Raw genomic sequence first — 13,874 nt, forward strand, 5'->3', positions numbered from 1 at the left:
GTGTTCGTAGGAAATCCGTAGGACGTTCACGTAGGAAAATTGGCACTTTTCTAGTAGTGTCTTAGATGGCCTAACGAAAGTACCATACAACGGTTACCGGACACCTCACGCATTTCCCGAGATGTTGGAAGCATTGATTGTATACATTGGGCATGGAACTGTCTGCTTGTTGCATGGCAATGGTAATATACACGAGGTGACCATTGTCATCCCACTATAAGGAGATCAATGGCATCAATTAGTCACCAAGTTCATCGAAGTGTTAAAAATGTAAAGGCAGTCATACACATTTAACATGTGGCCGAAATTTCTATAAGTAAACTAATTCTCAATTTTTTTGGTAAATCAAAGGGTTGAATACTTAAATTGACTAGTTATGTCACGAGACAAATGCTAAAATCTAACCCAAAGTTCATGCAACTTTTAACACATGATCCACAAAAGCGAGAAAAGTGCAAAACACATCAAGTAAAAGACCTTAACAGATATTATTAATTTAAGCGGACATAAACAACATTCTAGTTTTAGTAGATTATATAAAATTAAAAATAAGAATAAATAATTCAGAAGTGATTTTGTGATGGTTATTTTCTTGGAGCGATTGAGTCGCTTTCTTCATTGTTTTTCACATTGTCACTTATCCATATATACAAGTCGACCATTTGAGTAATCAGCCCCTAATCACTTTGGTTGATCTAAAGGGCATTAACGTTGATCAATATCTTTGTGGTGGTTTTGCTCAAAAGCTTCCATTGCCAATAAGCCATAACCAGTCAAGAGCGGCACCCAAAAATATGCCCCCCAATGAGAAGAGCACAAGTATATTTCCTAACGCGTTTTGCTCTGGACCCTGCAATGCTCGAAATGTTAGTTATATGTTCAATTTGAAGGTGGCGTAAATGAGTTGAGTCCGAGCTCGTCCTAGCTAGAGCTCGACTTGTAAGTTATTTCTCAAGCTCGGATTGACTCTTTTATTACTTGATAATTATTGTATTAGTTATTAAATAAAATTATATATATATGGTCAAGTTATTCTACAAAGGTAAACAAAAATGAGAATAATGAAAATGATTTATAGCTTTACCAAAAAAGACCCTTAAAAAATTGAAAAGAATAAAAAAAAATCATAACTCAAAATTTAATAAAAAACCAAAAAAAGTAAAAACACAAAATGTTTTCACCGTTTTTCTTGTTCTCATAAAACAAAACAATGATAAGTGAGAAAAACTTTGTGTCCTTTTTTTATCATGGTGTTTTGTGTAATTTTCGTCATTGATTGTGTCTTTTTTTCTTAACATTGTGTCTTTTTTTCTTTATATTGTCTTATAATTATCAACATTGTGCTATATTTTGTTCGATGTTGTGTTATATTTTGCGACCTGTTTTGTCTTTTTTAGTTATAATTGTGCATTTTGTTCATTTTCATCATTGTGTCATTGATCTTGGCATTTTGTTTATTTTCTTTTTTTGCGATCTATTTTGTCTTTTTTTTCTTTTCGTCAAAATTTTTTATTTTTTTGTATCTTTTTTTATATTTTTTTTCGAACGGGAATAATGGCGGAAACACTTTAGTTTTTTGATTTTTTTTCGCTTTTTATCTATATTTTGAGTTATGATTTATTATTATTATTTTTGAATTTATTTTCAATGAGTTTTTTACGTGATCACAAATCCTTCTCACACTTCTCATTTTTGTCTCCATTTATATTTTAACTTTACCCTATATATATTCAACTTTATCATAATTGTATATATAAATTACCATTGGGAATATATATTTAATAAATTATATAAATTGTATATAATAAAAGGTTCATTTAGACTCGCAAGCTTATTAATCGAGCTCAATAAATAAATCTTGGGTTCAAGCTCATTTATTAAAGCAAATATATATTTTGGGCTAGAGCAAGGTCTTATGCTGGTTTAAGCCAGGGCCGACTCTCAAGGAGGGCAACTTGAGGGCAAGAAGGAAGGGTGAGCAAATTCGGTACCGGTATCGAAATCGATACCGATTTGGTACCGTCGGTACTGAATCGGTACCAAAGTTTTGTGTTTCGGGATCGGTGCTGTACCGTATTTCCCGAATTTTTACCTTCGGTACCGGTATTATCCCGGTACTGTACCGGTACCGAACCGAAAATTTTGGTATCGTTACTGATACCAAGAATTCGCGATTTTCGGGATCGGTATTTTTGGTACTGAGCTCATCCCTAGCAGGAAGCTCGACGAACCCTGGCCGACACCCCCACAAGACCCGATTTTTTTTTAATTTATATATATTTATATGAAAACCATATGTGTATTTAATGGTTAAACTCAATTACACAACCAATAGTTTGGTCTAGTGGTTAAGGGATATGAGTCGCTACCAATAGGTAATTGATTTTAGTCTCACTTGAGACATGTTTAAGCTTATTTTTATATAAAAAAGTTTTTTTTTACACAATCTAAACACAACCAATTAAACTCATTTAAAAAATTAAATTGTTTAAATGCAAAAAAGAATTCCATTTACTTAAAAGGCCAATTTTTTTTTATATTCGGCCCAAAATTTTTAACAATTTTCAGAAACGGCTCTGTTTAAGCTCAACTCGATTCAAACTTTTAACAAGCCTAGCTTGAGTTAGTTTTGAGGGGGCTTAGCTCATATACACCCGTAAGCGCGAAGAGGCGGAACCCAAATGTAATATGATTTTTTGCAATAAAATATGTGAAGTAAAGCTACCTTATAACCCTTGGGTGCCTCCATGAGAACGCATACCATAAGGTAACCATTAGTTAGTCCCAATATAGAAACGAGCATAATCATCCACCCTTGATCGCCATATTTTGCAGTAATATAAAAGGCTGGAACAAGCAAAAAACGCGACACTACCAAGATCAGAAGCCCGCTTCGTGATCTCAACTTGAGGCATGGTATTAGCGGAATATAGCGTGATATTAAGTCCCCGACATTGTATGTAGCTACTAAAACAAGCGGATACCTACACAACAATATGTTTTAAACAATAAAGTTAAGCTTGAATCATTCACATGAAAGAAGGATTAAAGTTTGCTTGTACCATGAACCCAACTGGTGTGTTCCAGTATTTTCGTATAGGAAACCGGGGAATATTGACAAAGTCAAGACAAGTATCAAGAACAAATCTAACGCGTAATCGAAGTTCTGAAACAACAGCTCTTTGTTACTAAGCCTGTCTGGATTACTAGGATGGCCATCAACCTGAAAAAATTCAAGATTTCATATCTTCATTAAAAACTATAAATAATGAAGTCTAGTTTAAATTTCTAGGATACATACTAATAGTTTTTGGGTCAGGTCTGTTTGAATTCCTGCTGCGGATAGATCTGATGAAACGGTTGTTGAACCTTCGAGGGCTGCTTTCCTACGGTAGTGCTTCACGATTGGTAACTTAGTGAACACAAACGCGTAAAGAAAGATGCATAAAAGCGCAAAGAATGTGGATATTGAGAGGAATAACACTGAAAAAGACCATAAAAATCTTGAGAAATTCATGTTAATTAGTTAGATAGATTCAAATAGATTACTGTCACAAGAAAGTTTACATGCCCCTTTCCGAAGACCTTCGTCAATATTACTGAAAACCGCTTCCGTAAGAAGTCTCAACGCGGAAGTTAGAGCTCCAGATGCAGCCATTCCAGCTAGGTAGGACTAAATAAAAAGGTTTAAAATAGACTCTTAAGGTAACAAGAAAACCAGAAACACAAACAAGAATGTAAGTTGAATGCTTTACTTGGATAAACTCGGGGCACATGAGAGCCAAATCGCCAACCATTCCGCCTTGAACAAGAGCATCTGCTGCCCCAAAAGCAGCAACAATAAGACATATACCCAAATAAGATCCAATGCTACCATTTCCATGTGTAAGTAAATCCAACTGGTCAAATTATATAGATATATATATCATATCGAATGTCGATCCTAATCATACATACTTAAAAGCATCTAAAAAATGTTTATGATACATACTGAAAGGAGGGCCAGGGTCCCGAGGAAGAACATGGTGTATCCACTAATGTTACGTTTCCTAGTATCGATCTTTGATTCGTTATATGCAAGGTATGCCATTGTTCCAAATGCAAAAGGTTGGTAGACAAGGGTAAGTACCCTAGAAGGATGGTAGTCCTTGGAAATAGAAGAAAAGTTGATGTTATGTCAAGTAAATTAGATTGAAATTAAAAAAAAAATGTTAATATAAGATAATGTAGACTTATGACTTTCAAGGCCTTGAAAACTCACTGGGAATACATCATAGTAGTAATCTTCTATGGAAGTAAGACTATTCCAAGAGACGAGGGATCCAAGTCCAAGAATCCAGCATATGATGATCGCGCTATACTTTCCCTGCGTATATAATTCTGTTAAGATGTTGCAAAACACACTCTAGTCGTATATAATTCTGGTAAGGGTGTCCATTGACCCTCTAGTCACTAGAATTTTATTTTTACAAATGTAAGTTTTTTATTTTCATGAAATGAATGGGACCATAGTTATAGTAACAATATACCTCAAGCTTGGTAGGAGTTTGACTTGAATCATCAACAGCCACGGCATTTCCAGAATTCATATCTATTTGCAGAATTTCAAAGTGATCCTGGTTGATCTTTAAGACCGAGTCCAACATTGCAAAATGATATAATTCATATTTATTTTATTTACAATGGTGCATTTAACTATTGCTATTGAAAACCTGCAGATAATGATCAGTTTTTCCCCCAATAGATGAAAACAAAAAAGTTGACTCCTTACTTATGACCCACTTTAAGGTTTGTTCATCCATCAACATGGAACAACTTTCTACCCGATTTCTTCTTTCGATGTCATTCCAAACATCTACTTTGACCATCGATGTCTAATGAACCTTCGCTCTATTTGGACACATTTTAACTGGTTGCAAAATTCTATTTGGACACATTTTCAGATCAATATAATTTTTTTAATTATTGCTGTAAAATCCATGTTACTTTTTAGTGAAACACAAAATCTCTTTCAGGAATACATGGTGAGGGTATCATAGCTGACTTCTATAAGAATTGAAGATCAGAAACATACATAAAGTTAATATAACACTCATTTTTTAAGGTAATGTGTCATAATGAAAATCATACATAAACTAGATATAAGCTTTTGGTACCTGGAAACATAAAAAGTCAACACAATTTTCTAAAAGTGATTCCAAGATGCTTAATTAAAACCTGTCATTTTAACCCCAATTGAAACATCAAGAGCCTGAACTTACATGTGTCTAGGATGCCAGTATATCTGCTGCAAAAATTCTCCAAATTAAAGCTTCAAATATATGATAAAATGCAAATATGTTATGGACGAAAATTTATATAATACAAAAGAATTTGATGTATGTATGCCTAGAAGGGAATTTGGTGTAATTGGACATACTAGGGGGCCTTTTCCATTTTGCAAGCGACTTTTAATAAATTTAAATAAACCAACTCGCAGTTGTTGATATAAACCAACTTGTAGTTGTTATATTTATTTGTTTTTTGGAAATAATAAATCATCTATCTTTGGGGTGGCCTCTACGCTAGAGGTGCACAAACCGGTTTTTTTAAAAAAACCGGTTCGGTTATTAACCGGACCGGTTTTTTTTGGCCCGGAAAAAAACCGGTTGGTTAATAACCGGACCGGTTAATAACCGGTTTTTTTTGTCAAAACCCTAACCGGTCTAACCGGTTAGGACCGGTTTAGAAACCGGTTAGAACCGGTTAATAAACCGGTTTTTTTATTAACCGGTTTTTTTTATTAACCGGTTTTTTTTTTTTTTTTTTTTTTTTTTTTAAATTTCGCGGTTTCAAATACGAATATTTGTTTTTTATATTTTGTACTTAATGAAGACCATTATTTTTTCACAGTATAAACAAACCGGTAACTACAAGGCAAACCGGTAACTACAAGGCAAAACGGACTGACTGAAGCCATTCTTTGCTTTCGTTGTTAGGGTTCTTTGCTTGGAAGATGAGTATGAGTGTGTGTTGGTGAATGTGTTTTCAACAAACCAAAGATTAAAAACACATAACTTTCATTTATAGTTTTTACATTAAAAATACAAACATTAAATCGTTATCGCATATTCGTAACTCAAAAATACAAACATTAAATCATTAACACTGAAGAAATCTCTGCCAAGAACTGTTGTTCATGATTTAACTCAAAAATACAAACATTAAATCGTGAACTAGCAGATGCTCCTGTTGTTCCCAATCGCAGTTTGTTCATGATTTGCCTCCATGTTTGCTGTTTCTTTAACTAAATTAGAAAAATCCAAATCAACAAGTAAATAAGAGCACATATTAGGAAAAAGAATGCTTAGACACGATTACATGAACAACTTGCTGTTTCTTACTCATGATTTGCCTCCATGTTTGCTGTTTCTTTAACTAATTTTCTTCGCTACCCGATCCCGAGCTATTTCTTAGGTAATCGTCGTACGCGGCTTCTTCCCAAATCATGTAGTACATCCCCATTTCAAGGTCGGTTTGGGATTGGGATTGGGCAACAGCTCTTAACGAGTCATGAATTTGGGAAGACGACCCGTATTTTGTAAGGTAGACATCATACATGTTTGACAAGGTGGTGTTGAAAGCATTCTTTAAAGTTTGGCTATAATAGGGGTTTTGATCGTCGTTTAACCCAAGCTCATCACAAATTTTTTCTATTAAAGCTTCAACACCACCAACATTGATGCAAGGGTTTAACGCAGCAGCACATGTCAAAACAGCGGGTAGTTGTTGAAAATATTTTCTAAATTTTTCTTTCATTTTTACACCCATATCAAAATAAGGTGCACCCCTACAATCAAGTTCACTCAACTTTGTGCACATGACAGCAATTTTTGGTAAAGCAATGGGGCTTGTTGGATAGTAAACCCCGGATAAACTAGTTGTGCAAGATTTAAAAATTTGAAGGACCTCCGTAACGATCTCAATCAATAACCAGTTTCTAGGATCATATGGTGCACATTTACCCCTACTTGACAAAATTTGATGAAACGCAATTAATGATTCTTTTTGTTGGATGGCTTTCTCAAACATATTACAATTCGAGTTCCATCTTGTTGGACAATCCCAATTTGGCCCCAACCATTGACAATTAGCTTCTACACAAAATTTTTTTTATCTTGAAAATGTTTTATTGTTGCTAAAAACATCTCGTAACATTCTTTTAAAACTGTTTCTTTGCGTTTCGATCACGTTTAACCCATCTTGCACGGTATCTTGAAAATGTTTCTTTGCGTATAATCGAGTATGAAATAAACGAGTACGAGTATGAAATAAACGACTACGAAATAAGAGCATATGGAGTGGTAATGTGGTATAATTGAGTGTGAGATAACAAAATAATCGCGTATGAAATAAACGTTTAGAGCTAGTAGAGTTGTATAATCGAGTGTGAGCTAACCTGCCCAACCTAAACTATATATAGTTGTTTGTGGGGGTAAAATGTTAAAAAAAACGGCTAGAAATAAAAAAAAACGGGCAAAAAAGGACCCAAACGGTCATATGGCCGTTTTATAACGGTCAAAAACCGGTTAACCTGGTTTTTAGGTTAACCGGTTTTTGACCGTTAACCGGTTAACCGGTTTTTAGGTTAACCGGTTTTTTAATAACCGGTTTTTAAATTTAACCGGTTATTTTACTAACCGGTTCAATAACCGGTTTTTGTCCACGAATGAGTAACCGAAGTACTAACCGGCGGTTCAATAACCGGTCTAACCGGTTTTTCTATTAACCGGTTTTCGGTTAAACCGACCAAACCGGTTCTATAACCGGTTTTTTTGAACACCTCTACTCTACGCTATGTTCCAGAGATTCATTTAAAGAAAGAAAAGAAAGAAAGAAAGGGTAATGAGGATAGAAAAGAAAGGAAAGAAAAGAAAAACATATGATTTTTATTCGTGTTCCCGAGTTAAATGAAAAGAAAAGGAAAAGAAAGAAAAATTAAACATTCTATGTGTTCTCGAGTGGAAAGGAAAGGAAAGAATGTTACACTTTTACTATTATACCCTTTATCTACAAGTTATATAATAACATAATTGATTAAGCTATATTATTTCAATTATAATAGATTAACTCGAGAACGAAGTACCTTAATTCGGTCATCACTGCTGGAACCATCCAACTGATTTAGTAGTCCAACATAGTTCTTTGGACCTCCTTATCACCACTGACTTCACTGCAAATAAACGCAAAATCTTGTCTCATAACCAAGTGGACAAATACAATAGCTTTATGATAATTTTCTGATCATTTCAAATGAAAAGATACACGTTTTAATACCTATCAAACCGCTTTGTATCGATGCTAATTTCATCAATGAAAGTGATGCAAGGTGATTTCTCTTTTGCAAGTTGAAACGCATCACGAACAAATTTTGGACCATCACCAATAAACATATGCACACATGCCCACAATTAATATTGATTAGTACACTATTAGTAATAATATTTGCTAAAAAAACAAGAAAAAAAGATACATGAACAAGGTGGGGGCCGGCTAGCTTGTGGTCAACAAGACCAACCACATGCAAGAAATTGTCTGCAAATGTTATTGAAATGTTAGCATGTTGGTAATCGCATATGTTGCAGTTGTGACCTGTTTGCTAATGAGTAGAATTATAAACAACTCACATAGATCAAATCAAAGATTTTAGTTAAAAAGAATAATAAGTCAAAATGGGTTGATTAATAAGCATGTTTAATAAACGAGGCCGAGCTTCACTTATCGAGCTTGAACTAGGGCTGTTCAAAAAGCCCGTGGCTCGCGGCCTGCTCGAAACTTGTTCAAAAATAGCTCGAAAAAAGCTCGGCTCGAAAAAACTCGATTCTAAATGAGCTCGGCTCGGCTCGATTTCTAAACGAACCGAACTCGAGCTAGGGTCAGCTCGGCTCGTGGCTCGGTTTTGGCTCGACTCGTTAGCTCGGCTCGTTGGCTCGTTTAGATTACTCTCGAAGGTCGGCATAATAAATGATCCGTAGGCAACGAGTAAACACATGACACCTTTGACCCGTTATCAAAAGTGTAAAAAAATCACTTCATTAAATGAAATATTTTTGGTATTTTAACGACAAATACCACCCTGATAAAAATTTTGACCAGCACGTAATGCACCTTTGAAGCTGCCAAGGTTCCAAAAATACCCTTGGTAAAAAATGTGAAAATTTGAACCTATAACTGACTTGTATACGCGTTTTTCAGCCACTAAATTGACCCGTTAACAATAGCTATTTGTCCTGACAATGAAACCGTGAATACAACCTAATTCAAAACAGTTTGACTCGTTTTGACAAAACAAATACGTCCTGAATTACCCAATCATAGCAGCATACGCTGCTGTAATATGCAGTAACTTAATCAGTAAATCAGATTTTGATTATGCAGTAACTTAATCAGATATTGGTAGTTTACCAAAATATGATTATGCAGATTTTTATTAGTTAAACACAATATGATTATGCAGATTTTTATTAGCTAAACACAATATGATTATGCAGTAAGTTAATCAGATTTTGGTAGTTTACCAAAATACCCCTTTTGTAATATTTAAACTCATCCTGTTTTCTGCAGTTAGACGAAATTCTCTATGTAAAAAGGATTGCAACAGAATCATAACAAAACCCAAAACCAAATATAATTACCATAAACAAACAATCCCAAGATCCATACACAAAATTGTTAAATACCCAACAAAGAAATAAAAGTCATTAACGTACGAAGATACTAAAAAACAAAAACTTCAACTAGTAAATTGCATCCTAAACCCGCTTAGTTACCGGAACCCATCATATCTCTTAGTAAACCCAACCGAATCTGAGGAGGACAACTAAATAATGCCCTTGCGTCTGCTTGGTTGGCCACCAAGTACCTTAAAGCCCTCCGTATTTCATGGGATTCCAAACCTATCGGCTCCAATGCATTGTAAATTTCTTCACCCGTGTACTCGGGATGATAAACTCTTTCTAGTACTTTATTGCCTTGTAAAATAGCATTCTCCACACAGCCAACGCTATTCATAATCATAGTCGCTAAATCTTCATTGTCTTGTTCAACTTCCCTCTTTCTGTTCTTATTTTTTTTGCACTTGAAGACTGCTCAGGTAGAGAATGCGTACGGTTAATCACTTGAATATCATCATCAATATTGTATTCGCTTTCCAGTATTACATCATTTGCAGCACAAAAATCATCCACTTCTTGAACTGTTTCTAAGTTAATGCTGCCATTCATTTGGAATCGAGCATTTCTCTCTTTAGCAGTTTCGGCTTGTGCACCGGATGCCCTGTCCTTTGCAAAAAGTTCTAGCATTTCATTAAAGTTTGATACTTTCTTCGTCTTCAATGCTTCAGCTTCAGGCTTCGACTATATAACAAAATCAAGATAATTAGTTTTATTAACGATACTCTAAATATTCATTCATGTATATAATTAAAGTAAGGGTGGGTTTTTTTAACTTCACCCGAACACCGAACCGAGGTGAGCCGAGACCCGATATAACCTAGCCCAAAAACAACCAACCCGAAAAAACGATAAGCACGGACCCGAGTTAGCAATACTATACACAAACGATTACACTACTTTTTATGGTTTTTTTTGTTTGTGGAATTCTACACCTAAACTCTACTGGTGCAATTATTAAATGATTGCTTTATTCTGGAAAAAAAAACAGAAATGATTACGAGCCAAATTCACCCATTTATCTTTACAAAAATAGCTAAAATGACCAATACTTTTGTTTGTTATTTAACACATTATACAGATCTTATTTAAATTAAAAATATATAAGTACTCATCTTCATGCTCATTTAATAACCTATTGCGCCCCAACCCGAGAAACCCACCCAAATAACCCAGGAACCGAATAAAGAACCTGAATAACACCCCCAAAGTTAAAGTTTACCTCTATTAATCTACCCCAGACTTCATCCTCTGCTTCAATTAATTGAGTAGTTGAATTCCATGAGAATCCACTCAATGACGTTCCACGAAACAAATCGTACCATTGAGAAAAATGGTCTTTCAACGTTTTTAATCGATTTTTCATGTTTTTTTTGGAGATCTTCATTTGAAACTTTGTGCTCAACTCGTCGGCCATATTGTCGTAAGCGTTTGAGGTAAAAGTTCCATTAACCCTATTGTCGTTATCCTTTTGCGTTATCATAGCTTGTATGAATGCGTTATCCATATCTTCCGTCCACTTTAGTGTTTCCTTCTTTCCAGTTGGTTCGTGTTTGCTCATCATAGCTATCTGCATGGTAACATAAATATAATTCGAGTATTTATATATGTAAATAGTTGCTTATGCTAAATAAAATTAATATATGCACACACAAGTAGTTAAAAAAGAACCAAATTACCAAATAATTGAAACCATAATAGTCAATTCAAAATCAATACAAAATACTATAATGTACTATTGTTAAACTACTTTGACATATCTATTTCATCATTTGGATTCATCATATAGTTAGTCCACATGTTACTTGCAATTGCGTTCCTTAGTTGTTCGTATTCGGTATTTCCCTCACGTATGATTCTTGTATTTTGACGATCTTCCTCTTGCGGTCCATCTAACACCTCTTGCATGACCTCATCTTAAAGATCTTTGTCACAGTCTTTCTCAAGTAAAAATTTGTGTAGAATATAACATGCCAAAAAGATGTCAGACTGTGTTTCGCAAGAGTAAAATGGTTCTGTTGTACTTCTAATAATAGGAAACCTCTTTTTTAGGACACCAAATGCTCGTTCAATTGTGTTGCGTAACGACGCATGACGAAGGTTAAACAACTCCTTTGCATTTTGAGGGGCACGAGCAGAGTACTCTTTCAAATGATACCTAACACCTCTATATGGTGTCATCAGGGTACTCGTATGAGGTAAAACCGCGTCTACTAAACAATATCTACCTATAAAAATGTTGTAATTAGAATTATAATAAACTATTACACATATAATTAAATTCAACTTTAGAAATTACCCCTGGGAATTACTAGTTTGTCATCTCTAGTAAATGCATTCTTTATAATTCTAGAATCTGATGCTGTACCCTCCCATCCAGTTAGCACGTATGTAAACTTCAAATCAAATGTACAAGCAACCAATACATTTATAGTTGGGTATCCCTTGCGACCACGATATATAGGGGCATCATTAGTAGGCACTCTGACGCGGACGTGTTTTCCATCAATTGCACCGATACAATCCTTAAAAAAAGGATAAAATCTCTTTTTTTCTTGAATTTCTTTTGGGACAATATCACCTTTAGGTTGTTGAATATATCGACCTTCTAATGATATTATCGCTTGCAAAACTCTATGGAGGCACCGACTGGTAGTTGATGCAGAACGACGGTATAGCCAAGAAGTAAACCGATTTCTCAAATCGTTACCTACAATATGCAAAAAACTTGCAACTTGCTCTTCAACAGACATACGTTGAGTAGGCCGAAGTCCACCATCACGCTTTAAGATGCTACACAATGTCATAAAAGCTCTCTCACTCATGCAGATAAGGTCACGACATTTGCCACTGTTTAAAAGGTTGTGTAACATCTCTTCTCGTACATATCGCCGATGTACAATTTCATCTCTAGTAGGTAAATTAACGCGCTTTCTAGTTGGAAGTCTAAGTAGTGCAACCAATGCCACCAATATGCAAATAAGATGAGCAGCTTGCAATTGTCGGGCTCGCACAAATTCAACTAACGTGTGTATCTGATTATCCATCTATAATAAATCAACATATATGCGTGGACTATTAAATATGTGTCGGCTACCATGTTCAAAGTATAAGTATATGTAACTGGTAGTATGCATATTTTAGGCTCTTTAAACACTGTACTTGACTAATTGGTGCTAGTATGTTGGTCTAAAATCTAAATGGACACTTAAGAACATATGTTTCATAAAGTGTAAATTTTAAGTCCACCATTAAAACCCGACCCTTTCTGCTCGTTTTGTAAATAATAAATACAAATTCTATAATTATTAATTTTAGTTGTTTGAGTTTCAACCCGAACTTATTTTAATAACTACATATTTTCACCCAAACTGAAATGGTACTTATTTAACAAATTGTTTAAACTCAAACTCATCTTGACCCCGCCCAACCTAACCTGACCTGTTCATTTTTCTGGTTGTAAAATTGATCTTGAACTGGTCTCATAAATAAAACTTATCTATGCTAAATGGCTTCAAATAGAGTATTATGCAACAAAATCATTTATGATTTTAGTATAATTGAATGCACATACAATCAGATTTAAACAAATCCTATTAATACACAATAGCCAAAATATAATCATTCTAACCTAGCTTTTATCTTCTTCATTGTTTACCAATTTAAGCGTCTAATATAACAAATAACAAACAAAATTCTAACGAATATACATCAAATGATGAAGAAAATAATAATTGTGTCTCTATATGTATAACTACTGATATCCAAGAAATTTTTACAATGACATACCCGGTGTGAATTGACTTAGGGTTAAAAAACCCCAATATTAACATCAAACTACAGCTATTATTGTAGAAATTAAAACGAAATTGATGCTGGTTTTACCTTAATCTCTGATGAGAAATTAACACAAGTGTCTTCAGTTCTCTGTTTCTTCTTCTGGATGCTTGTAGAATTGTGAAAGTTATGATTGAAGTGGTTGAAGATATGGCGGGTAGTGGGAGAAATTGTTTATATAACGAGGGTTAAGGGTGTTCATCTGTTCGGTTTATATATTTGTTTTGAAGAGTTTTCGGCTGAACTGAATTTCTTAAAAGATTATTTTTTACCATGACTTGTTATTCACCTATTATGCGGTGCTAAATGAAATTGGGATAAAATATT

General features: G+C 34.5%; 1 protein-coding gene and 1 pseudogene across 2 annotated transcripts; both read right to left on the minus strand.

Annotated features, from left to right (window-relative positions):
• Nucleotides 1–680: 680 nt before the first annotated feature.
• LOC143576878 (equilibrative nucleotide transporter 3-like) lies at nucleotides 681–5,331 on the minus strand. Its single transcript, XM_077060875.1, has 10 exons — nucleotides 5,262–5,331; nucleotides 4,530–4,625; nucleotides 4,262–4,366; nucleotides 3,992–4,147; nucleotides 3,756–3,899; nucleotides 3,568–3,673; nucleotides 3,302–3,483; nucleotides 3,063–3,223; nucleotides 2,726–2,984; nucleotides 681–850 (listed from the first exon to the last, which is right to left on the minus strand). Exons 2-10 carry the CDS (start codon nucleotides 4,587–4,589, stop codon nucleotides 740–742), a joined length of 1,284 nt encoding a protein of 427 aa, XP_076916990.1. The 5' UTR covers nucleotides 4,590–4,625; nucleotides 5,262–5,331; the 3' UTR covers nucleotides 681–739.
• A 4,181-nt stretch (nucleotides 5,332–9,512) lies between these two features.
• On the minus strand, nucleotides 9,513–13,663 carry LOC143576879 (uncharacterized; annotated as a pseudogene). The gene is made up of 3 exons (XR_013143013.1): nucleotides 13,596–13,663; nucleotides 10,933–11,280; nucleotides 9,513–10,394 (listed from the first exon to the last, which is right to left on the minus strand). The product of XR_013143013.1 is annotated as an uncharacterized LOC143576879 (transcript).
• Nucleotides 13,664–13,874: the final 211 nt, after the last annotated feature.

Source organism: Bidens hawaiensis, unplaced genomic scaffold, assembly GCF_021521415.1.
Source record: "Bidens hawaiensis isolate Kalapana, Puna unplaced genomic scaffold, B.hawaiensis_p1.1 tig00028327_1, whole genome shotgun sequence".
In the NCBI taxonomy this organism is placed as follows: domain Eukaryota; kingdom Viridiplantae; phylum Streptophyta; class Magnoliopsida; order Asterales; family Asteraceae; genus Bidens; species Bidens hawaiensis.